The sequence below is a fragment of the Mugil cephalus genome, chromosome 4 (assembly GCF_022458985.1).
Source record: "Mugil cephalus isolate CIBA_MC_2020 chromosome 4, CIBA_Mcephalus_1.1, whole genome shotgun sequence".
Taxonomy (NCBI): Eukaryota; Metazoa; Chordata; class Actinopteri; order Mugiliformes; family Mugilidae; genus Mugil; species Mugil cephalus.
Genome location: NC_061773.1, coordinates 12,539,247 through 12,566,636, shown reverse-complemented (window position 1 = coordinate 12,566,636; position 27,390 = coordinate 12,539,247). Strand labels below are relative to the sequence as shown.

General features: G+C 43.8%; 1 protein-coding gene across 9 annotated transcripts in view; it reads right to left on the bottom strand.

Moving 5' to 3' along the window:
• The window catches only part of anks1ab (ankyrin repeat and sterile alpha motif domain containing 1Ab), a 43,288-nt gene extending 16,131 nt beyond the window's left edge, over window positions 1–27,157 (bottom strand). For 5 of the 9 annotated variants that reach the window (XR_007112595.1, XR_007112596.1, XM_047582668.1 and 2 more), the window contains exons 1-3: window positions 26,690–27,157; window positions 10,231–10,303; window positions 4,180–4,295 (exon numbers count right to left, since the gene is read on the bottom strand). Coding sequence is in view for 7 of the 9 variants with exons in the window: in XM_047582668.1 (XP_047438624.1) it covers window positions 4,180–4,295; window positions 10,231–10,303; window positions 26,690–26,983 (483 nt within the window). In the remaining 2 variants the exon portion in view is untranslated. Of the gene's footprint in view, window positions 1–4,179; window positions 5,981–10,230; window positions 10,304–26,689 lie in introns of those variants that run through there. The other 4 variants (XM_047582673.1, XM_047582675.1, XM_047582672.1 and 1 more) reach the window with 4 other exon arrangements.
• Window positions 27,158–27,390: the final 233 nt, after the last annotated feature.

The following is a 27,390-nucleotide window of genomic DNA, read 5'->3' as shown; positions in this document are numbered from 1 at the left end:
ACTATTCCTAATTTAGGAGACAGCCACAATGAACAATGACTGTTTTTTCACGTCCTGAAATCTCGATTGGAAAGCGGCTTCTTGTCCACGCCGTGTACACAAGACGTCCATCTACATATCTGGCCGCTTCGTGGTCTTATTCCAGTTTATACGCAGGAATGAAGACACGGGGAGATGCGTGAAAGTGTGGAGCTAAGCGTTTTCCCCCCGCGGACTGCTGCGGATTGATTGTTCCTGGCCAAGAATGTTAAAATGTTCTGTAGTCTTTACTCAATCTGCTCTCGCTGGATTGGTTTCTCGACACAATGCAGCAGTGTTCACGGGCCCGTATCAGTGCGCAGTCTGAAGATTACTCACTGATCGCAAGAATAAAGGTCAAAATGAAGCGGGGTCTGCCCAAAATAGATCCCCCTACTTTTATTAACGCAGTCTGAAGTTTGATGACGCCTCGGGAGACTCGGCAAACTTATTATTTCATGCTGCATTTGAAACATGTGACGGGAATGTATGGTTCACTTCTTACATAGCTTATGAGCTATGGTAGCTTGATTTAATTTGATATGACTTGCAGATGTAGCCATGGTAGAAGTCCTTCATCGCTCTAAATGCACTCAGTTAAGTCAACAGTGAATTAGGATTGCTCTATTGCTCTGCCCCACAGAGCAATAGATTCTCTCGGTTTTTCAAGAATCACTGGGCGTAACAAAAAGAAAAAAAAAAAATTACGTGTTACAAAATGTATTTTCAGCTCCACGTTACAACGTTTGTTAAAAATAGGGGGCTGCAGTCCGATGCAATATTAACGCGGAAGAGATGCAACGCAATTTGCCTGATTTCCACGCCGGTTTGGGGCATTAGAGCAACAAAGCACGGTGCTGTGTAACAATGAAATTATAAGGACTTTCTTTTTTACTAGAATGAAATGTGTGCGAGCAGGAGAAGGCCAAGAGAATGAAAGCCACAGGCGCCCCACTTCTGGTAGCATGAAAGGAGCACAAAAATGATAATCATCGTGTAAAAATTATGAGAATGGGCACACAGCTGTTCATAATTTATGATCCCTCAAAAGCTGCATCTCAGAGCAATCATCACATGCAGAGAGCCCTGTCGACTCATGTGAGTGCCTGCTCTCCCGGTGGGCGGGAGCTGGGAGAAACTTTCCCAGCAGCGGTGTACAGTAAACCTTCAGCTATGGTTTATAGGTACAGTAACACAAACACTCTGGGAGACCCGAGGAAGGTTTTTGCCCTCCTCTCTACGTACGAACCAAACAGCGTCTCATTAAACCCGGTCTCTGGGCGTCATTCTTCAATTCGCTGTTCTTTCGTAAAAAGTGTGACACTGACACTGAATTGAAAATGAGCGCCATCCTCCACCGCTCCATCTGCCCGTCTTCGCAGTGAATCCCACGAATGACTTGTGATGTTCGAGTTCAGTTAGATTGATCACATCTGCAGCAGGTCTGGCGCGATCTAAAAGGGCACAATATTAAACATTCACGTCGGCAGGCCTGACTCCTCTGACCTTTCCCTTGTTGGCAACCTCCACATCCTTGTAAATATCCGTGTTTAATTTGCCTAGTGGAGCTAATGATTTATTTCCTTGATGCGTCAGGTCCGGCAGACGCATCGGTTGTGGCATGAAAAAGAACATCAGAATGGCTAATGACCCACAGTCCTCATCTCATTATGTCTCGGGAAATCTTGGTCAGCACGGATCCTTTAAAGCCAATCAGACAAGGAAGTCGCTTTATTTTCGTTATGACTACTCTAGATAATTATACAGTCGCGGGCGATACGATGATATATATTTATATTTATACAGTATATAAACATTTGTTGCATGGGTAGAGATATTGCTTTAGGGCCATTTCTTTAATGCCTCTGGTTGATTTAGGCGGTTGTAGGCTACCTTGCAAATCAATACCAAGGACTGATTTATGGCAAGATTGGATTTCTCCATCAGTTGAATTAATGGCCTTTTCGGTCGTGCATTTCATTTGTTAAAACAATGGGGGAAAAATGAATTAGAACATAATAAATGACCTATTTCTTTGTTAAAATAAAAAAAAATGACTCAATTGTCACATAGAGTGCATTATTAATGCGGATATATAAAGACATTTCACGTACAGATTAAGGTGGTTTATTTTAAGAGCCTACGAGGACTGCAGTTATTATCCATATTTATACAAGAAGATACACATCTCCACTACATACGGGCCAGTTAAATACGTTGGATCGATATGGTCCACTTCTGCCCCTATGAAGTGATAATAATAGGATTAATCCACGTTGAGTGCAGTTTCTTTATCAGTGTGATTAGATTAGGCGTTGAGTGTTTGTCAGTCTTTCAGGCAGGATGGGACACTAGCTCAGATTTTGGTGCCACTGCAGCACCTCGTGTTACTTTAAATAATATATATATATACACACACTGTATGAGTCACATTCAGTGAGGTATCGAGAGTTTAAATTTGGGAATGCAGAGGACAAGGATGACATCAGTACTCTATTTCTGCAGAGCCGGATCAATAACCCACCTGATACCGTCTGTGCCAAGCGGGACGTCTTAAAAATCAACCTGTCCCAGCTGGAGAAACTAAAAACTAACATTTCTAAATCTCTTAGATCACCAACTAATCTGTGATTACTTGTACTCTACAGATACATCACTATCACTATATCGGCATTAATATCGATTAACAGTGATTTGTTGGTTTGGCTCCATAACACCCACCCTCCCCTGTGTTCCTCAAATAAACACACACACACAATGACACATGCAGCCACCTCACGAACGAACACAACCCTGAATCTAAAACTCGCATCTGCCCTTCACCTGATAATAGGAGTAATCTCGCGTTCTTAAGCGCTCCCATTATATACGTGACCTCAAGTCTTCCCAGAAAGGAAAACCGAGCAGAAGGCAGCAGCACCTCTCAAGTGCGACGCTTTGTGAATGCGACCGCTTCATCTCAAAGCTCACTCGTCTCACTTAACTGAGCTCAGCTGTGACAAACAGACGTAACGCGCAACCCGTGGTGCTAATACAGCTCTGTGGTGGGACTGAGCATCCACATTGCCCCTTCAGGCCTGCTTATTTACGGCCGCGCAGCCATGTTTTCAGAGAAACATGACCGGCGGATGGAAAACGTAATGGTACAATCACTGCCAGACGTAATATCGAGTTCCCTGGCGAATGTTCTTTACGGGAAACATGATAACGCTTTTAGACAGATCGTGGACGTGCGTCAAGCCGCGGTTAAATGAATCTGTAATGTGTGATCTGACTGGGGCTTTTAGAGAAATGCAAAACATTTTTTTTTTTTACGCAAAATGTTTCAGTGATTTTCAGACACACTTATCTATGTTGTCCTATGTGTTTTTTTTTTTTTTTTTAGTGGAATAATTATGTGTATTTTAATGATTTATTTTTCTGGCTAAATAACACACTTATAACCAGGATAAACGCCCACGCACACACGCACGTGTGATTAAACTCTTAAAATGGCACGGCGTGTATAAACACAGCATTAGAGCAAGCTGCTGCAGTGTAATCATACCATGCAGTTATTGCAAGGCTGTCTCTTAAGCACCACAAGCACGGCACAGAGCATAATGGGTGGAGGATTTAGTGAGATTTGGCGAGCGACCATGCCAAGTGTATTTAGAATAAACCGCCGTGTGTTTACATTGAGGACTGTTTGACTGCATCTGCGCCGGGGTCAAGTCCGGAGGCTTTAAATAGGCACAGGTGGGAGGAGATAACTGTGGAATTACTACAAATGAGATGGCGTGATTGGGAATACTGTGGGGGGGGGGGAGTTAATAGGTTCTGGTTGCCGTTTGTCTTGCCGTCGGTGACAGCCCGTACTCTTAGAGGGGATTCGGTGAGCGGCCATAAATCTCGGCAGGGTCATGCGTGGCACGGAGGTGAAGAGGAGTTATGAGGGCGAGAGGGGAAAGTGTTATGGAGGGAGGAGGGGAAAGGTGCAAGGCTGAAAGAGAGAGAGAAACGTGGAGGGGGCGGAGCCACAGAGGAGACGAGCAGAGCGGTGACACGAAAAGACAAATGCATGTGGGCCGGCGGAGGGACGGACGGGGGGGGGGGGGGGGATGGACGGGGGTGACGTGAAGTGGAAGCGACCCCCGAGATGACATGCCGCAGGTGACTCACCATGAATCGTAGGTCGTCAAAGCCATTGAGCAGGAACTTGCTCTCGTACTGCGGCAGCCCCACGTGCTCCAGCCACTCTCCCACCGGCTGGTCCAGGGCTTTACCACAGGCCCCATCTGCCGAGAGAGGGAAGCGCTTCAGCAGGGAGAAGCCGTTCAGCCGGTAGCAGCGGCACTCAGAGGACGACACATGGCATTGCCACATCATCCTCGGCCAGCAGAGGCAGAGCCGAGTGCAGCAGCACCAGGCGGGGTGGGGGGGAGACAGGGTCCAGGCCGGGGGTGAGGGGGCTCCCACAGTACAGGCGGGGGCCCGGCTAAACTCAAAACACGGGAGGAGGGGAGAGGAAAAGTGCTGCAGGGACCGCTCGAGCCCTGCAGGGGACTGACTAGGCTAATATACACCCACTAGTGTTAGTGTGACTGACTGGAAATGTCAGGCGAGGGTGGAGGTAGTGCAGGGAAGGAAGCCCATCTGAAGATCGGTGCCGTTAACTCATGTTGGACCGAGCCGCTACGGCGCCTTCCAACAAACACGGCTCACTAAACATTCCTTTAGTGAGCAGATGAGCAGGTGTAAAAAAATTAGTGCCTAGCTAGTCCGACAACATGAACACAAGTCAGGAGGCTAGATCGCTTTCAGGTAGAGGAAAAAGGTGAAATTATTTATCTCTAAATCAAGACATTTTCATATATCACACATTATTTACTCTGCTAAAAAAAAACAAAAAAAAGCAACAAAAAAAAACATCCCCGTCATGTATTCTAAAATCAGAAATGATTCCATCAGGAAGCAACACACAAATATTCAGTTCCCCCAAAAAATGAATTTGTCAGGGTTTTCACCACATACTTGTAAAGCTCTGGCTGAGTCCCATGGCTTCATTGGTCAACCTCTTTGAGAGCTAGGACAAGGCTCATACAATGAAGGTAGCAGCATTTCTAAAGTACTGTTGAGGTACTCGTGTTATTTTTGATCAGGGAAACACACATTCGCTCAAATCATACTTCGTCCTTACTCCAGAGCCACACGGGAGTACGGTCAGGTAGACATATTGTAAATCCTACATCAAAGAAACCTTGGCTTAGGATTTTTCCACAGTGTGCTGATTCCAAACTCCTCAATTCATAATAAAATCCAAGTATAGATTCCTTGATGATAAAGCTCCAGGTAGGCTGTGTGCCCGCGGAGAAGAGCTGCGTGTCCTTGGTGGTGCCGGTGCTCCCCGCGCTGCCCTGCATTCACGCTCCTCAGCAGGCTGCTGGCTGCGCGGCTCCGCCGGAGAACGTGCTCCTCATCCCTCAAAGCAGTAAATCCAGGTTCGGATCCGACAGACGGCAGGTGAGCCTCTCGACTCTGAAGCGGGGGATCACAGTGCAGGTTAAGCTAGCTCCCTCTTCTCTGTGGCAGGCGACCCCCGCCACCCGCCAAAAAAAACAAAAAAAAAACCCCAAAAAATTAAAAAAAATAAGAGCCCTCTCCACTTCTGCCCCAGCCCACCTGGTTCTTCTCCTCGCCGGGTACAGCTAGCAGCCTGTGTGCTCAGGGCAGAGGTTTGCTGCATCCCCTGCCTCTCTGAGACATGCAGGCAGCGCAGATGCGGTCACAGCAGCTGCTCCTGGCTCGCACGCGCTACCCCTCACTGCTCACAGGGCATAACGTCCTGACGCCGGCTACTTTCAACACAGGAGACCACAGATCTGCCTCAACCCCTCAGCCGCTGCTGCCACGTCCTTCCCACATCCACGACAGGCATCAGACTCAGTGATCACCCCCCCCCCACCCCAACCCAACCAACCCCCTTTTCTTTTTTTTTTTCTATCCGAGCAAATCCCTCAAGCTCCTCTTTTTAACTCCCCCCCCTCCTCCTTTCTCGCTCCCGTCCCTCTCTGCTTTCTTTCTCTCGCTCTCATAGCCCCTTTCCCACACTGTGTGATCGCACTGCGGGGCTGCCGTATGCTGCCTGATGAAGTGGGGTGCTGCTCCACGTAGCCACCTCTCCCTCTCTCTCCCACTACATCAATTCCCCTCCCTCCGCCTCTGCCTCTCTCTCTCCATCCCTCCCGTCGCTCCGTCTCGCTCCCTGGCTTTCCGCTCTCGGAGCCACAGACGGATGCGGACGCGCGCGCGCAAAGACACACACCCTTTCTCCCTCTTTCTTCATCGCCCGTGTCTCAACCTCAAACAAACGCATGCATACTCACTCTTCTCTTCTCTTCTCCTCTCCTCTTCCCTCTAACCTCACCCCCCCCCCCCCCCCCCCCACCTCTCTCCCTCCACTGCACTGATTAGAATTGCACAGAGGCGCTCTGATCTCGCCAGTGCAGAAAGGACACCACTATCAGAGGCGAGGAACAAGCGCCGAGATCCCAAAAAAAAACAAAAAAAACACAGTCCTTTACTGCAAGGGACGCCTCGAATGTAAAGGGCGATGACGGCGGCGCCTCGATCCTGTTCGTCGTCGGGTGGGGTGGGGGGGGGGGGGGGGGGGGTAATGAAACAAAGCGTCACCTCAGACCCCCTGCCTATTACCAGGAGGCTTTAATTCATTTACATCTCACTTTGATGATAGGACAAGGAGGGGAGGGGAGAGGAGGGGAGGGGGGGGCATTGATTCAAGTCAGCAGTCTGCAATGCACTCGCACGGGAGAAGAGAGGAGAAGAGAAAACACACACTTCGACTTCGAGCCCTGTCGTGCGGCATGACAGAAAAGAGGCGAATTCCATTATGTACCTCCAGATGCTCGTGTCACGTCAAACGTCTTTAGAGCACGACAGAGGATACTTAAAGGGGGGAAAAGCCTGGGTTGAGCGAGCGAAGATGATATAGAATTAACCAATTTGACTCTGAGAGACTTCAGCACCCACCTATGCTGGGGCTGCTCCTCGCATCGAGCACTGGGTGTTATCTGCAGGCACAGCGTAATTATGCAGGCTTTCAAGCTGCTTGCAATCACCTCGCACGTTCCCAGACGGGCAGTCGGAGAGGCAGCCAGGCAAAGGGGAGGCAACGACGGCAAGCGGAGGGCTATTGATTGCCCACCTGTACCCCCCCCCACCCTCCCCGCCGCTCTGGTGTTAACGGTCAGGTACAGAGGCCGTGCCCGGGCCTCCGCGACCCGTCCGTCACCCGCGAGGACCAGCGCGCGTTCGCTCTGTCGTTATCGGGCGGAGAGGCTGCGATCAGATTTGCACTGACTGACGAGAGGAATGATGGAGGGATGGGGGGGTGGGGGGGGTGGGAGAAGGAGCGAATGAGCGAGACAGATAAGACAGAGAAAGACTAATAGAGGAGGAGGCGATGAAACATATGGGCGAGATAAGATGGTAATAGGAAGTAAGAAGGATTGAAGTGGACTAATTATGATTCACTACAAGATCCCACAACGCGTCCTCCTCCTTTTTTTTTCCCTTTCTTTTTTTTTTTCCTTCCCGAGCCTCATATCGGAGTAAGCTTTTACGACACAATATCCAGACAAAGAGCGTTAAAAATACCAGCCACCCCGCCCAATTACTTCAATTCATTTGGGACAGGAGCACATCCCGTTAGTAGTAAGACCTAATTGCTGACTGACAGAGTATCCGATGCTCCTCCGTTGGGTGGAACTGGGTCACTGTCTTATCCGCTGTTAAACAGGCCAAGCTGTCAAACCTATCCGAGTGGGTTTCTGTTCTGTTTGAGCACTGCCAGGTCTGGACTTGGCTCCGAGGAGCGCCCAGGAAGGCCTATTTACGGAGGACGAGGTAGAAGGCTGCGGCTAGATAAGGCCGCACCGCCGTATCAGAGCGGGAGAAAAGCGCTAGCTCCTTGTCAACACACCCAAGCGCTGGAGAAAATGAGCCGCAAAGCTGAATTAATTCAGGGAAACTGAAGGCGGACTCTTTTCCTTTGAACGTCAGCGTGTGCCTGTACACAAGCCGAGCCGATGCCTCCTGTGTGCTGTTAGCGGTGCTGTCTCTTTCCACTCCCTCTTTCTTTTTAAGCTCATTTACTCAGAGCTCTCCGAGCACACAATCGAGGAACCCGCGACGGGCACACAACACAAACAACCTCATCCCCGAGCGCGCAGAAGGGAGCGAGACTGCACAGAAATCAGACATCCAGAGGGCGAATTAACCATCCTCGACTTGTGATGTGAGACTGTATATAAGTGAAAGTTTCACAATCGAAATAAAACGCCGGAATCAAGAATTACAACTTAGGTCTCCATCACTCTACAATCCCCCCTCCCCTCTCTCCGTCTCAGCCCCGCTTCTTGCAGTTATTGTGAAAGGTACCCGTTTGTTTCCTTTTATTGCGTTGTGCACAAAAGAAATATGACCTTTTTACTGAGAGACAGACACAGGAGCTGCGACGAGAGCGGCCTCGCAACCTCCGGTACTACTTACACACAATCTATGATTAAAATCGGAGCTGCAACCGCATGACTCAGCTGAATCTGGGACACTTTCAGCATGCCTTTTCTTCAAACGGCAGCCTATAAATAGCACACACCTATAAGTGTTAAAAAAAAAAAGAAAAAAGAATGAATAAAAAAAAATAACACACCATATTTCCTCTTACGTAACGTGAAATAACTTCAGGTCTTAATTGTTTGGGTAGCAATTATTCTGTGAGCGCTCAGTGAGGTGGAATCAAAGTCATAATTAAACGCTGCTGTTTCTTTAAAATGCGCCTCATTGGCCTAAAACAACAGCTAATAGAGATTTTTTTTAGATTTTTGTGTTATTTTATTTTATATGGTTATGGTGAAGATTTTTTTATAATAATGCCAACTTCATCTAGTTTTAATATATTTTTTCTTTTCAATTTGTTTTCTGGTTTCTGCTCCCACTCTTAAAACAGACTCGTGCATTTTAACCATTTGAATTGTGCGCTCTTTTCTCTTTCAGGCGCTTTGATATGAAGGCTGAAGCGCAATTAAAGCTTTATTTCATTACATTCATAATTGGGGAATTTTAATTTCCTCTCAGAATATTGGTTTTAGTTCTTGAGGCCAAAATGAAATCTTGCCACAGTTGGACTGATAATTAAAAATGGACTCCAGAGGAAATGTGTGTTGCATCGAAAGCCATCAAACAATCACTCACTTTTTTTTTTTTTTTAATTGTGAGCACTGCAATTATGATTGTTAATCTATACAAAGACATCCTTTTGTGATAATGAGAAAATAATTATGACAGGATTGTGTGTCAGAACTATACAGCAGTAACAGTTTCATCACATTTATTTATTTTTTATCATAATTAGACACAGTTATTTATTATTTCTGTCCTGCCCGTGTGATTCTTATAGTCAGCCCACTGTATACCACATATAACTAAAGGTTGTATCTATATACAGTTACTTTGATGAGAAAAGCTGTTACACAACCCTGTGTGATGAAACCACCTTGTGACACAGTATCTAATGGAGGTGGGTTTACACTGTACCATCTCAGGAGTGTTATCTAAACGCACTGAGGCGATGCCAGCTGGCTTCTCCCTCTACGCCGCCTGAAGGACAGCTGATGAAGCGTGCCATCAAATCAAGCCTTAGTGAGATGTACAGTAAGTCAAGGAAAATAAATAAATAAATAGATTTCTATATACAACAGTGCAGGGAATTCAGAATTAGATTTCCCATTACTCCGCGAGCAACAAATAACAACAACAAGGTGCCAAGCAAATGTCAGCTTGAATCTCGGTGACTTATAAGGACGGTAAAACTACCTCTCGCTGTCTCCAGAGCCGTGTTTGAATATCAGATGGCTCGGGAAATTGCCGCTGCTCACAAATGTTGCCGGTTAAGGAGGTGTAAAATGTCTGACTGCAGCAAATATTGCACATAATTCCTATGAAATAAACCCCAAGGTGCCTTCACCGGTGAGGCGCCGGGGGCAATTAAGAGCTCTAAATGGCCAATTAATAAGGCCTGTTTAATCCCCCAAACCCAGTTGTCATTTTGCATTAACCGAACCGTAGATCGCGCGTACAGACGGACATATCTTTGGGGAAAAGCGCAGAAATTAACGGCAACAAAACAGGCGTCGAAGTGTTGCGGAGCTTTACCTGAGTCGGCGGTCGGCTGTTTGTTTTTGGACGTTTCGATGCCCGCTCCGATCAAGTTCATGATCTTCTCGATCTGTTGAAGAGAACAAGCGCGAAACACTGGTGAACTACTCAAATGGACATTGTAAAATTAATGTCAAGCGTGCATTAAACTCCCGTCTGACCCTCCTCTCTTCTAACCATGCCAAACCCAATTATAATAGAGGAACACCGTAGGAGTGGGACAGAGTTAGGACTGTGTGTTGCTGCTGCTGCTGCTGCTGATGCTGATGCTGGGAGTGTTGGGAAGAAGGCGGGCTGCTTTGCAATGATGGATTACAAGCAGCAGCCCAACGTGGACAGCAATTCAATGACTAATCCACCACTCAGCAAAAAAACAGCCCGGTGATGAGGTGACTCAAGAATCTCCAGAAAAGTTCTCTGAGTTACCCGGGGGCCTGCGGGAAGTTCTGCAAGCACGTCCAAACCCAGTCCCGGGGAATCCGAGATCCGTTGCCGACTGTTTCCCTGGGACTATTTGTTTGCCCTGTCAGACCTGTATTATTTAGACTTCCCAGAATAAACTAGCAGTTCGGGGCACGGCTAAGTGTGCACAATGCTGCGCGCGGGAGATTAGAGAGCGACTCAGAGAAAGAGCTGTTTTGGGGCTCGGAGATGAAAATGTTTATTTAAGAGGACACTGGCTTTCCAGGTTGTTTGTTTGCTTTTGTTTATTTTGCTGAGTAACTGAATAGTTCTCAGCTTACACGTACAATGCAAATGTACACAAATACTGTATATTAGACTGGTGTCTGTCCTAAGATTATTAGTTACATCGATCAGGCATAACATTATGACCACTTTCCTAATATTGTGTAGGTCTCCTTTGTGCCTTCAAGACAATTGTGACTCATCAGACAATGGACATGGGCCTTTTGTGCTGTGTCTGGAAAAAGGATGTTGTTAGTGGGGGGCCTTTGGGTCCTGTGGATCAGACTCCAGACGATACTTGATCAGTTTGGGATCCAGTCAATTTGGAGGTCAGGTCGACACCGTGTGCTGTTTGTTTTGAGTTGTTCCTAAACTGTTTCAAGGAGTCAAGAAGTGTCATTACTATGGGGTGTCTGGTCTGGTCTGGTCTAGGTGGGTGGTACATGCCTAAGTTACATTATCACAAATGTCAGGTCCAAAGACTTCCCAGCGGAGACTTAAGTGTCACAAGATGATCAATGTTATTTACTTCTCCTGTGGTTTTAATGTTGTGGCTGATTGGTGTAAGTGGACTGATTGTGGGCATGTTATGTCTATCTTTCTACATTCTCATCGTTTGCAGGGCAATGCCAGTGAACGCCAAACCCATAGTGGCATCTTTTACATATATTTGTATTCTCCAAGTGGAAGTAGAGAAAAAGCTTAAAGACATCAGTGGATTCGTAAGGGTCATTTTATGAGTCTTTAGAAAGTTCCTCCAGAGCCGCGGTGTATTCAGATTAGTATTTACTGCTGTCACAGGCTGAATAACAATCAGTAAACAGAACTCGAGGCGTAAATCTGGAGGACGACCTCTTAAAGTACAGTTTATTTTTAAAACTCTGTTTATCCACTATCAGTTATACACCACTCAATCATGGAAAACCACCCACTGAGTTTTTAGAGCAAGCCTGAACCTAAGGGCCTTATAGAAAAAAACAAAAAAACAACAACAAAAAAAAACAAAAAACAGTTCAAATTAATTCCACACAGATATCCTAAAATCACAATCAGGGACTGGGAGGAGAACGTGTTTAACAGTCCACCGCCTACAAAATAGTTGCCATCAGCGAAGCCAGATTCCGTCTAAAGATTATCCACAAACACTTAACAGCGATTAAAAACATTTGTCGAGAAGCTTATGTCACACCATTTGTTGCTCTGATTGCTTGTTGGACAATCCATTTATGTGCAGAAGTATTTTTTTTTTTCTCTCTCTGTATCAGTTTGAACACGCCCCATTATAAAGATCAAAATGGCGCGATGCCAGACTCATATTCTGATAAGAGGCTACGCCGGGCAAGAAAATCAAACTTGCTAGCTGTAATGTTTTCTCTTGTGTGAACCAGTGCATACTGATAGAATTTTATTCATTTCAGTGGGAACAGATATTTCATTTTGAAATTTTTACATTCAGCATATTCATTTATGATTCATGATATTCAAACTCAAGCAAACAGACTTTTCATATGTGCTGCATATTTGAATAATAATTCCTCTCATGCTGCATGCTGACACTTCATGCTTTAAGAACAATAGGGCCTCATGTTCACAACAAACAAACACATTATACATATTAATAGCAGTAAATGTCCTTTGGCAGAAAAGAGGTTGACTCCAAGAACTTAATTAACTTAAAGCAAGTCATTTATCCAGCGCTGAGGTCATATTATCAAATCAGGCTGTGAACTAAATTCATAGTCACTAGTGTGGTCTGTTCACAATCGGCAATGAAGATTTTTGCAAAGCTGAAAAAAACAATTTTGCTTTCACTAGTGACACCGGAGACACGGCCAGGCTTATTTGATGTAATATTTAGTGTTTGAAAAAGCCCTGTGCACTTTGGCTAGTGGCATCAACACTGTGGAAAAGCCTTGATTCATTTGGAAGTCAGGCACGTGGGACGCACGGCATATGCCTCCAGCAGTACAGACCTCACATTAGTCTGTGAATTAACCCAGTTACATTCTATATCGCACACACACACACACACACACACACACACACGGGTGAGGACCACATTACATCCGCGTTTGAAATCTCATGCCAAAAATGCCGCTTATGAGAAAACCTGTTGTTGTTCTCATCATAATTAAAGTGCTGGGATATTTAAGAACTTCATGTGCACACACTGGGTGCAACTAGATACGTGTTTGGCATAAAATGTTAAAATGTCACCTCTGAATGTGTCAAACAAAACCTGTTGTCGTCATCCAGTGCTTTTAAAATTACTATTCCTATGTACATTTGCCAGAACTTGTATCTAGCCAGTATCTTTTTATTCTATTCAATTTTATTATTTATCTTTTATACCTGATACTTTGTACTCTTGTTATTTCTGCTGCTGTCTTGCGTAATATCTCTGGAAATTACACTCCTCAAACTCCACAGCATTGCAACGCAAGCAAACTACGTTTTCAACAGCAACAATTTTCCGACTTTTAGATAAATAGAAAGGGACGTTATTGGCCAGAATATTTACATATTGGCAGAATCGAATGTACAGAATAAGGGCTTACTTTGTTTTAGCAGCAGAAAAATCAGTAAGTAATCCATCAGAGAGACGTTGAGGCTGCAGCTGCATTAGGCCGGAGCAGGGGTTCATTTTGCATTCAGTATAAAGCTATTCAAAGAATACACAGGTTCAAATAATCATTTCAAATGTGTAACAGTAGGGTGGCCGTGCAACTGCTGTAAACATAAACATACATGTATCTGCATATATATAATATTATAGCGTGCTTCTGAATTTTACCAGGGGACTGAATAGTGTCTCAGCCAATTGTGGGGAACCTGACGGAGTCAGAGTGTAATATGCAGCTTTGTGTAACTTTATCAAGATAGCATCCACTGAAGAATGTACTCATCAGTAAAATTCAAAACTGGCAAATTTTATCTTTTAAGATTGTTTGTCATGAAGTAGAGTTGCCATTTCCATCAGTGAAGTTGAGTACCTCATTCCAAAGTAACAAATGGTAGTTATGCGAGAAGAATGACAAGACAAATTAACATTTGGAGAAGTTAATTTTCTTTCTTACAGAGTTGGATCAGTAGATTGTTAAAACTCCGATATGTCCTTCTTGTGTATATGTCACAGCTACACTCCCTCCTCCTCCCCGTGAACGTGCACTTCTGTGGAGCAAGTATTCAGTTTTACACCACGGCCGAGTCACAGGTAAAGTACTTTACCTTTCTGTCGTGAACAAATTGAGTTTATGAACAAGCAAATGTTACTTTAGCATAGTTACTGACTAGCAACGGACCATGAACGCACATGTCTTACATAGAGTAACCAATGGGCCTGTGAGTGGTGGAAAACTTCACTCACAGGCTGATTTTTATAAAGCCTTTAAACACAGACAGGAGGAGGCACAGAAGTCAAGGGTTCTCTCATAACACTCGAATTACAATATGCTGTCAGGCTATTATCAAATTTGGACAAACTTCCGCCAACAAGAAATTACGTAACCTGCCTTTAAGTAAATATGAAGCTACAGCCAGCAGCCAGTCAGTTTATCTAAAAACCAGGAACACTCAGACTATTCCTTCCTGTGTCTATTGTATTTTAGCTCCAGTACACTCCACAGCAACAGGCATGCACCACTCACAGTGTGTTTATGGAAATGAGATAAGCATCAAGTCGTCCTTATTGGACGTATATAAAAGAGGAAAAGGTCCACATGTGACCTGATCAGCCTGCTGTGAGATTTAATTTGACTCAAAATGTTCTTTCTGGAAAACGTCTGGGAGCCTGGAGCAAATAATAATAAAGCAAGAAGATCCATTCACACAGAAATGTAATTGATAATGCTGTTATGAAGCAATCGGAGTGGTCATTAAATCAATGGTGCTCAATGAGCGATGGCATTACATCCTGAAGTGATTTACACTTTAATACAGGATGATCCACTCCCGGCTTCTGCGCATGATGCAGAAATTATTCATTTCACGTCACCGTTTCAGATCTCACAGTAAAGGGGAATTAATTTTGCGTAGTTCCAGTGCAAATCTAATCAGTTTACGTCTCTGACACTTCTTCTCCTCATCACGATATCATGACTTGTTCTTCTAAATCTCAGTACAAGTGTTCTGATGAAGAACTCCAGTCTCTTCGATCTAAATCACTGCGCAAGCTCAAAGACCAGCTAATATTGACCTTGGAGTGCGCTCACTTTGTCTTAGAGCACAGATATGAAGCATTCATGTATTCCCGCAACTTTGTGTACTCTGCTTTGTCCAGGAAACACAGTCCAGCTCTTCTGAAGACCAGTCTTGATTCATTTTGAGAGACTAAGATTAAAGGAAAAAATCCTTCAGATCATTTCACTCTATTCATTCATTCTCCTATGACCTTCCCTCTGTGCTGCTGATATAAAGACAGGTTCCTCTGGTTTAGAGGAGGAGGAGGAGGATGGTTGTTTGGTCACAGTCTTAAAGGACAAGACAATAGGTTTAGAGACCTCCAGCCTCTAATTAGACTCAACCATTGTTGTTTTGCAGCTTGATCCTCTATTGGCTACGAGCTCTGTCTGTGTAAAACATACCTCCTGTGAGGTATCCTTGCTTAATAAAACGTGATTACATTTGAAAGAGCATTTTGACTATGACCATATAATACTACAGTGTTGTCTTTTGTATGCACTGCACCAATGAGAACTCGTAGTCTTGTTGTGTTAATGTATACAATAAAGAGTCCTTATCCTATATTATCATGCAGATAATTTGGATTATGACACTCGTGTAACAGAGCGACTAAGATATAACCTCAAGACCGTGTGTGTGTGTGCACATAAATAACACGACAGATAAACACAAATCACCTCAGAGTCAGGATTTGTCTCTCATCTGCCTCAGCTCCGTATTAGCTGATGTCATTATCAATTACAATTCAATTACCAGGACTGGGACTTTATGCTTATCAGGCGCACGTATACCGCCCGTCCCTGGTAATTCATTTTGCAAACAGAGCCAATGTGGCTGCTGCATTTCACAGTTTGTTACTTTTGTTACTTTTTAAGAAGCTAGGTCCATATTAGCCTCGAGTCGGCCAATTCCAGCCTGAGCCAGTGAGGCTGACTGAGTTACTCTCCTTGTTATACCTACTCTCATTACGTGCATCACTGGCCCTGAAAAACAGACAGAATATATACATATGTGGCGCAATTCCAAGAGAAAATTTAAACCAGGGGATGGAATATTTTAATACAATTAGAATTAATTGGCAAATATCTCAACTTGGGCTGTAGGCGGAAAAGAGAAGTTTAGGTTAGAGACAAACTGGGAACAAATCCACTAGTAGTACATGCTTCTTTTTTTTAATTAAGGCTATAGGGTTGAGTTTCTGTTGGATGTTCTCTGTTTTGGACAAGGCATTTACTGTTCAGTTCTATCACATATCACACATTTAATTTGAAACCAGTTCTCGGCGAAACATTTGCAGCTAGGAGGGGGCCCAGGTAAGTGGTGGAGGCCGACGATCAACACCATTAAAGTGAAATAATCGCATGAGACAATTCTGAATTCAGCACCAGCAGACGCTATCAAAAACCTACTCATTGTACTATAGCCTGAACGCCGGCCCCCGCGGCGTCCCTGTCAGATTCAGGCTTTGAAGAGCGCAGATCAATGGAAAACCTAACACAATGGAGGACTGTGTGATAAAGAGGACGGGATGGCCATGGGGTACAAAGTCACACTGGTAATCAAAGCTGGTTCATATGTTTGTATTACATCTGAGCTAATTCAAAGGTAAAGCCCCCCCCCCCCCATCCTGTCCTAGGGACGCACACACAGGAGGAGACTAGCAGCAATGTGGCATCAACACACCAGGGAATCTGAATGAAGTTCAGCGAGTTGAAGCGATGAGTGGACAGGTACAGAGTCCAATGGGAGCGACTAGCGTGATCAGCTGTTTGGGCCCAATTGTTTACTACAAGGAAACGCTGTCTGTGACTTTCCCACCACCAGATTCGCCAAGATGATGGTGGGCTTCGAGTGTCGGGTAAAAGCAGACCGAGGGGCGCATTTGTTGAGCAGTGACAACAACAGGAGCGAGCACTGGGTGATCCATGATGTGCACCTTCCATCTAAGACACTGTTCTAGACCTGTAGGTCAAAGAAAATTGTGAATTGTCACTTTTGAAATGTAGACTAGCACCGTCCATAAACTATTTTTATGTGCTTGTGTTTGCCAAAATATCTGGAGTGGGAAATATACAAGACAGTTACCTGGGCAACCAGGGTCGTCCATTAGCAACCAACTTTCTGCCTGAAAGCGACGGACAGGTATTAAGAACTGATAAGAACTGACTGGGGCGTCCAGCTAAAATTTGCCAAAATTAAACACTACAACGTGTTGTTCTACTGAATGACAGGCGGGCTTTACACTGCAAGCATTTCACTGCGTACGCGAGCAAAAATTACAACGTGCCAATATGAAAAACTGTTTGTTTGACTTGGCTCTGACAGTAACAAATTAGCTCTTTTTCAAGAGACAAAGATCTTTCCGCCAGAAAAACAAATCATTTAGGAAAAGCAGCGTGAAACGTTTCGGAAAAACAAACCTCACTGGTGTCAGCTCATATCAGCTGTCACTAACCAATGCTAATTCTACGGGTAGCTTGGAGACAGGCCAGAACAAAACTTGGCTATTTTTATGTTTTTGCGTGCGCTCTGCAGCCTGTACTCTGCCAAAGATTATTCATGAGCATCACTCTGCAACATTCCTGCACAACCACGTGCAGACGACAAAGATGTGTCAGTTTCAAGAGTCACATTTAAGCTTGTTTCATATCATTTCAATTGTTCAAGTTAATGGTTTTGATTCGGGGCTCTCAGTAATTTGTTTAACCAAATTTGGCTTCAGCATTGCTAAATGCTAAAATGCTAAAATAATATCAGAATGGCCCTGGACTCTATATAGGCGATGCAGAATATTTAAGGATTTAAGAAATGAAACCATTGACTTTAATTTTTTTAATTGAACATCACCTGCTCTTTTATTTATTTTGTGAACTGCTATTTAAAACATGTCCACGAAAAATTGGACAAATTTAATATTAATGTTGACATACAGTATTTGGGTAGTGAATTTGGTCCCTCGTGCAGAGAGAAATACACTAAAGCATTGGGAGGCTGGATACATTATGCCTTAGAGTGATTTGCTGATTGAACTGTTTTTTTCTACAATGCAGTATGTGGTAGTCTATAAATTAAAGTATGTGTTTTAATTCAGCTTCTAACCCGCATGTAATTTATTCTCCTCCTCCCATTCTTCTCGTCTGGTAAAGCGCACGCCGGCTAATACGATAAAGATAATGTGAAATAATCTTAAGTAACGTGCTTTAGAGATGCAGAGCACATCATTGTTCGCTGAGCCAGTTTCTCCTCTGTGCATGAATGGTGGCTGCGAGCCCAGAACAGAAGAGATAATGGAAATGATGGCTGGATATAATAAACTAACCAAAAAGGCGGCCTGCTTCACTGGCACTGGTCTGGAAACGGGATTACTGACTCAGTATCACTGTCAATAAAGACAGATGGGCCCGCAGCGCCGCGGTATACAAGACCCAGATCGCATAATTCTATCCAGCAGTGCTTGTGATTTGGATTGAATTTCATTTATTTGACAGATTTGATACCACACAGCATAAATAAATCCAGTGAGGATGGTTAACAGGGAAGTCAGGAAGCCCTCCCAGCCTACTATAACTGCAGGGGGTGGGGGAGCGGGAGATGTGTGAACAACACACTATGTTTTTATGGTTGTTTTACTTCACAGCATCTTTAGGACAAATAAAGCTTTTCTATAAAGAGTTTGTTATTGAGCCGTGATTATCACCAGCTTGGGCTGGGTCACATGAATCACATTTCTGGCACCTCTGGAGTATGATGATACTTCATCTGGATAAATGTTATCATGTTGTTCATGGGGTCTTCAGAAGTTCATGGACCCCCACACACTGATATGCTGGAGTCTGTCCCAGCGGGTATCAGGCGAGAGGCGGGGTGCACCCTGGACAGGTCGTCAGCCTATCGCAGGGCCCCTTGTTAGGATGTTAACATTTCATTTTTCTGCTTTTCAGACTCCCGCTGGGAAATCTTATTAGAGTGGTGAGCAACAAAAAGAGACGTCATCTCTACATGTGACTAATTCATGAAATTTTGATCAGTTTTAATCAGTTCTAATTTCACCACTGATATCTTTGTATACATTTAATATGGAACTACGTGTGGGGAAATCAGCTGGAAATGCTAAAGTGTAATTAGTTTTTCTCTTGGCTGGACTGTTACAGGCTTGTTATACAACGATTACAACTGAGCATAATAAAAATGTCGGTACAACTTTATGGTATAGACCAACTCATAAATAGAACAGCGACTCGTCATAAATAATGAGTTTCAGTATCAGCGTTCCTCTTTTTTTCTGTTTCACCAATTAAAGCAAATGCATCATCAAAGCCATAAAAAAAAACTTCACCTACACTGTACTAAAATGTGGTCTGAAAATGACCATAATTATGACTTGAATTAGGAAATGTCTGTCCAGTTAAGTAATAAACACGTCTGAAGTATCTGACTAAGTGTTTAGTGCCAACGTTTTATTCTGTGCCATAAACACTACTCAAGGTTTAACACCCAGCCCAATACATTAGTTCAAGACACCAGCGATTCATTTTTTATTTTATTTTTTTTGTTAAAACTTTTAAAAGTTTGCCAGTGATTAATTATTGTTTGGAAAATACAAAACAATTGCAGAAGCTGTTTTTTGGTCATAGCCTAGACATCAGCCCGTCATCCCCTGGCGACAATATGTTTTGAGGTGAGTTTTTTCAACAAAAAAGCTCTGGTTGGTTGTAGGGTTATTCACTTGGGTGCAGTAATATATTTTCCCTCAATCAACTGAAAAGTGCTTCATAATCCCAGTGACGTGATACCAGACTTATTTTCTACAACGTTTTAAGCATAGTTATGCAAAGTTAACCTGGTTAGATTAAATTCAGATCTCAGCTCATGATCATCTAAACTAAAGCCAGATATAAAATGAATTATTGCCTTAATCTGACTTAATCTGACTTGAACTGGAGAATTTGGCTTTAGTGCATGTAAACATTACAACACCCTAGATAATGTGATTGAAAATGTATGTGTACGCCTTAATCAGACTTTAACTGGACAACACGCGTGCGCATGCACCATAACTGAAAGTTGAATTTCGAGCATAGCTTGATTAAGCTTTGAATGTAAATGCACTACTGTTGCCCATAAAGTTGGAATAATTTTGTTTTCAGACAAATCCTTCTTTTTATTCCTGTTTATACACATCAGTATATATTTGGAAGAAACTGATCAGTAAAGTCAAGAATAAATCACGAGAGGAGGTAGAAACATATTATTCCAGCTTCGTGGGCAGTTGTGTGTATATATGTTTAAGACTCTTCTTTTGTTAAATAACATAACACGAACATTTCAAAGCTATGAAACTAGCCAGCCATCGTAACTGTCCCATCAAATTTAACTCCTTAGATTACTATTTATAAACTGGCATTTTAGAGGTAGTCCGTCCACATCTGGAATAACAGCAGTTTAGAGGCAATGAAATGTCTCATAAACCTGAAAATTTCCAGAGCACACGGCAGCGAAGGTGAAGCAGGACTGTGCCTCCCCCCTCACAGACCCCCTGCAACGCCATCGCCGCTACTCTCATATTCATGTACCACATCTGTCTAACCAGATCTTGGGATGTGTTCACTCTGCCGTGGCTCGCTATATGAATTATGGACCAGCTTACACATACTTTAAACATAGTGTCTTTTTTATCAGATAAAAATTACCTACATCGAAGCATCTTTTTTATCTTTATTCAATATGCAGCTTAATTTACTGGATACAGATAATAAACTGTGGTTTGTGAATTATATTATGCGCTATTGGCCTATTGTTCTGTTTTTTTACACCATCAACATTGCAATTAAAATTTAAAAAAAAGCATGTTGAGAATATCAATTGAAAGACATTACAATTGGCTCAATCTAACATATCATTGTATTATATTTACAGGTCAAAATCTGCTTCTGTTTGGTAAAACCACAGACTTAAGAAAAGAAGTTAGAATTCCAAAGGTTGCATGTGTTAAAGCCTCACGAGTACCGCTGGGAAATTTAGAGTACGCACACGAATGAAGCCACTCAACCATCTGTAACACGTGGAACATGTGGCTGTGTTAACCTTCGCCTTTTGAGTATTGAACAGATGCAGCGAAGACGTGAGTCGCCTATATTATGTATGGAGTTTCTATTCTCAGTAGCATGAAGTCGTCACTGAAGTGCACATTCTTATATAATTTGTGGAAAAGGTGGAATCCACATTAAAATACGTATATGGACATGTAAAAGTGAAAGTGGTTTCCTGTATGGGGGAGTACGTATCCCGTTGCTGTAGATGGAAGGAGGAAGTTAAGTACCAGCTACAGCGCAGTTTAACAGGGAATTACATTTCCAGTTAAACAGTTAAAATTAAAGAAAAAATAAAAAAACATTATGGTGACATGAAATAGTTGTTTTTATTGATACATTGGCAATATTTGTGTTCTGATTACTTTTAATTATTGTTAGTTTGGCTTATTTGGTTCTTTTTCTTTTTCGTATCCAATATGTTGATTTGTTTTGATTTACCCTTTTACGTACTTATAAAAGATTAGGTGGAATAACAAATAAGACAATGTAATGTGGATATGAATGTAGTTACAAAGAAACAAAGAAAAATGATTTATGGTGACATGAAATAGCAGTTGTGGTGGAGTTAGTTTGAATATAGACTTACATTATTAATGTCTGCAGGACGTAGTGAACATATCTACAATTTTTACATCTTCAAGCTATTTTAACATGTCATCTAACACACAATTCAGCCCCAACACTGTGCATGTTTTTGTACGAGCTCTGAAATCCTTACTTTACTATTTATAATAATAGAATTGTAAATGTAAAACGTACTTGTGGCTCAGTAGGTAGAGCGGGTTGTTCACAGTGTGCGTGGTACTGGTGTGGGAATGTGTGTGTGCTTGTGCGAGCGAATGGGTAGCAATCGGTAGAAAGGCGCTGAATAAAAACAAGGTCATTTACCATTTATCACTTGTAGCCTGGAAGCCAGCCCAAATTTGGTCTGGAGTCCCAGGGAGAAATATGGTGGGCCAATAATATAATTTAGAACGGCTTTTTGCAATGATGGACAAGAGTGAAAGCAACATGCTCTTACAGGTCAGCTAACACTGAGGTGATTTATTATGTTTTTACCACACAATAGCTCCAACTGGGTGCAGGACTATCCAGCTTTGTGCAAAGTTTTTTTTTTTTTTGTCTCTTTATATGTTGATACACGCCTCATAATGAACTCCCAGTGGCGAAAGCTGACAGGACAGGTAGAGGACATCATAATGCACCATCAGAGCAGCGTCAGGCAGCAGCGCTCACCACGCAGCCGTCTGTTGCTGAAATTAGAAAGTCTTTGAGGTTCTCCGCTGAGTATTTGGCATGATTAAAGTTTCATTTAATTACACCAAAGACAAAACCAGAAGGCTTCACACATCCGATAGCTGTGTCCTATATTCAGCCCTTTTAACAACAAGCACATCGAAACATCCTGAAGCTTCGTCGTCACAGTAGCTGACTCTTCCATTTGTTTAGCTAAAGCATATAAAGCACTACTAATAGGACATTTAAAAGCATTTTGCCTCGTGACTTTCTTTCTTACTTATTTATGACATTGACGAACTTCCCATGGGAAGTTTCAAGGAAACTGACTTCACATATCCACAAAAAAAAAAGGCAAGTGAAGTCCAGCATCACTGAATCTTCCTCTTTCCACAGTTTGGTGAAAAATGTCAGGCCGGAAGGAGAAAGTTTAAAGAAAAAGTGATGAGAAACAGCAGCAAAGATCACTTCAGAGATCAGTGAGAATTACAGGAACCACAGACCACACCAAATAAGATCAACATCTATGAGTGCGGAGGGAGAGTGATATGACAGAAACCAGTCCTGGGAAGGAGGAATGAGACAGATGGGATTAAATTTGCACAAGGCCGTGCAGAGAAAGAGAGACGTATTTGGAAACTTGTGTTATGTTCAGATGGGCCAAAATTCAACCTGAGTAACTCCAACCAGATTTCACTTAGAGCACAGATAGGTAAGGAGGGCTTGCATCTATCAGCCATAACATTATGACCACCTTCCTAATATTCCCTAATGTCTCCCTTGTGCCTCCAGAATGATTGTGTCTCATTAGAGAATGGACATAGGCCTTTTGAGGGTGTCCTGTGGTGTCTGGTAACAGGATGTTGTTGGTGGGGTTTTTTAGGTCCTATGGGTTGAGGGGTGGGGCCTCTGTGAATCAGGCTTGTTCCAGTGCAACCAGATACTTGATCATTTTGGGATCTAGTGAATTTGGAGGCCAGGTCAACACCTTATGATGTTTTTCACGCAAATTCAATGTGTGGCTCTAGTAGAGCAAAATCCCAGACAAGTTTGAAATTGTTTCAAAGTTTGAGTTTGACACATTCGTAGGTCTCAAAAAGAGAACGTCTCAAAGCGTTTTTGTCTTTATGTCTGTGTCAGGCTGCATCCTGCTGGGGGTGGCTGCTGCCATCAAGGAGTGTCATCACTAACTCAAGTGTCTGGTGGTCTGGTGGTCTAGGTGGGTGGTAAATATCTTAACATCCACACATGAATGCCAGGTCCAAACGTTATTCACTTCTCCTGTCAGCGGTTTTAATGTTGTGGCTGATCAGTGTGTAGTTCTGTAGGTTAACTTGACAATAGAGTCATAAACTCTAAGGTGCCCGGAGGAATTTCAATGAACCTTAAAGAAACTGCTACAAATAAATCTAGGAATAGAAGTGGATCAGGAGGATGATCTGAAGACCACCAGGCATTCGCACAAAAGCCCTGATCAAAATCTAAAAAGGCTTCTCAAAAAACGGCAGCTTCTACTGTGGTCTGATGTGGATGAAGTGAAAGCTTTGCTGGCTAAACATGAATGAAACCTTCACAGCTGGCTGATTCCAAAGGCAGCTTAGGTGTACATAAATAAATATATATATATATATTCTTTTTTTTTTAGGTGTGGGGGGACAGTCTGTATACATAAGCCAAATCAGTTTTTTGCCTACACCCACATCCCCAAACCAAAACAAATCCCTTGAAATGTGGAAGAGAAACAGACACTTGGGAACAGCTGCAAAACAGGATGGCCTTGAGAACAGGACACCCCACCCAACCCCAACATGGCCTGAATAAACAGTTCAGTCAGAGATCACAGGGGTGGAGCACAGAGATGACAAACAGGGAGGCGGGCTAACGAAGGTCTGGCTCGCTCTGTGACAACGCTACTCAAACGCTTGTGGGCGCTGTGTCTTTTTTTGGCTGACGGGTCCATTTTTGCTTCTACTTCCTGCTTCACTTTCAGCAATGGTGAATGAAACTTTCGCTGAAGTTTTGCCGAACGTGAGTCATCAGTTAACCTTACAGATCCAAAAAAATGAACTTGAAAACTCAAATAGAAGAGGACTAATCACACAGTTACATTTCTGGGGAGGTGCAGGGACCTCGATGTCATGACCTATGCACATAGCCAGTCATTTATACATTCCTACTTCTCTTTCAGCAATGGCAGCTGAAACTTTTCGGCCGAATTTCGCCAAATACGACACATATCTGTATCTCCAAACCTCCTCAATTAACTTTACCGATCCTTTATTGATCCAAAACAATCAATGTGAAAACTGCAGAGATGGAGAAGCATCCGGAAATACTAAAGGGGAAACATGCTACAACCAAGCGGACCAATCACAGCTTCTGTGCTCTGCACACAGCACCACATTGCATTGTTACATTTCTGGGGAGGTGTACGTCAGTTACAGCGCTAGGGTCTCCAAAGACTCCGCGTAGGTGTCTGCACTGTCACCTTTAGCGTCAACTTAACGCAGAAGTATAAACCGCCTATAAGCTTTCTGAGGTCACACATGCTGCCCTTGTTGTTAAGATGATACAGGAGCACAGGAATGACTTAATGTGCAGTATAAGACCTCTTAGTGACCATACACTAAGCTCAACTATCGTAAAGATCAAGTAAATTCTCCTTCTGAACCAAGTACAAATACACAGCAGCTGTTTAACAGTCGGTCAAAGTTAGAAAGTCATCATCAATATACTGTAAAACCGTAAAATCGCGTGCAGTCGAAAGTTTGAAAAGAAACAGTGCATCAAAGAGAATGGATGTGAACTGAAGTCAAGAAAAGGTTGAAAAGCCTTTGTTGTTGACCTCCATTCAATCAGTGCTTTTCTAAGGAAGCAGGGGAGATTCTTGGTGGAGCCATTTCCTTTTTTGTGTGTCACGCATCTATCTAAGCATCAAGAGCAACAGCTTTGTGTTACCCCACTCTGAGGTGTAGAGGAAGCCTCATCCCTTCGTTGTTTTTCGTAAGGATCAGAACACATTCACACTGAAGCTACACTGTTTGAGACGTGAACCATGAAACCAACGAAAATCTGCAATATGAAGGACCCTCGGACCTTAGCGAAAATTTCTACTCAGTATCTGCTGGACTGAAGTATGGAAATGACCTGACAGCGGAGCTGGGCAGGAAACAGCACCCCAGAAAAGACATTCAGACGAGGTCAATGGGACGATTTTAGAGATCACTCATTTAATTGTCCCGATACTTTAAACTTGAAGGTGTGAACACATCAGTAGTTCATCTCTGGTTGCACTGGCAGCAAAACAACCCCTCTAAAGCTGAATCTCTTCACAAGAGGCTTTTAATTTCCGCTTAAACCAGTGGCCAGCCACGATATCTGACTGCCCCATTGTGCCAGATCTTACCCTGATAATCTGAATAAGATCCTACAAATGCGGTCAGTGTAATGGGGATTAAACACTAGCTGCACAGTGTCAAAAGTGTTTGGAAGGAAATGCACTATTTTGCCCCTCGGCCATGTAATTTAATAAAACACTATCAGTCATCAGCCACTGTCTGCAAATGATTATTCACTTTAGGGCGCAGCTTACTGCGTTGATGCTCCAAAGTGCTCAAAAAGTCACAAGTTAAGGCCTTTGGGGATAATTGGGGAGGGGGATTGCTCACAGTGGGCTGAGAGTAGATGGCGCAAGACGGAGCAAAAGAGCCAGAAGAGTGCAGGAGGAGACAGTGGAAGCGTGGGTCGGCCCCTGAGACATGTACTGAGTGGATGTGGAGTGACAGCACAAGCCCAATTAGTCTTGGATGCCAGGGCCGCTACAGGGAGGTCGGTGCAAGTGATCAAGCCATTCATGCATTCAAGCACTCGCCCGCAGGCATTCTGCGCCGACAGCCTGGGTAAAGTTACTCTGTCACTCCTTTGGCTGGACTCGTGATCGCTCTCGTACTGCTGCCTCTGCTCTCCCCCCTCTGTCTTCCTTCCTTCCTTCCTCCCTTCCTTCCTCTGCCCTGAAATGCGCTGCCTCGCCCGTCCCCACTTGTCTTTTTCACACTGATTCAGAGTCGCCTTCTCTTATCAGCCTCCTTTTTCCCCCCTCTCGCACATTCCCACTCGCTTAACGCGCTCTCTCTGGAAGGACATTAACACACTCCACTTGAAAGCCCGTGTGTGCCTTAACAGCAGCGGCGGCAGCGCCACTCCCTCTCTGTCCTCATCACCCTCCCACTTGTTTCCCATCCCCAGAGCTTGAGTATTACCTCATCCCACTCAGAGGCGAAGGAAGGCATGCGCTCCATGGACGGCTGCCCGGCGCTGCAGTTGGACACCGACCCACTGCGGCCGGCCAGACCTCCATCCTCCTCCCCGAGCGGTGAAGCCAACAAATCCGAATCCGACTTGGACAAGCTCCGAATCAGCCCCAGGTCCGCGGGTCGGGCTTTGACCGCTGCCGCTGGCGCAGGCTGAGCTGAAGCTTCGCTCGAGTCCTTAACGTCAGCCGTCGGGTTCTGGATCACCTGGGTGGGTTCGGTATCCGACGTGTGCTCTGCCATTGTTGTGGAGCTGCTGAGGGCAGCTCGGGGTCCTCAGCTTCCTGCAGCACGAAAAGTCAATCCAAAGAGTGATCTTTGTGGAGCTCTTGAGCTGTTTCTGAACTGAAATATACAGATGAATGAAGTGTAAACAAGTTTCTGTGTAGTCATAAAAAAAGTTCTTCTGTTTGGAGGGAAAGGCAGCACGTAAGTGAGGGATTTGTTGTGCACAGAAACAATCATCAGGGTCCACCCACTAGTTGTATCCTGTTGCCCTCCCCTTAGCGGCTAGCCGCCTTCTTTAATACTCCCACACTTTCTCTTATCTACATTGTGCGGTTGTTTTTCATCAGGTCCGGTTTGTGGTCATACAAATCCTAAAAGAGGCTATTTCCTGACGAATCTGAGAGTGAAAGGAGAACTAGACG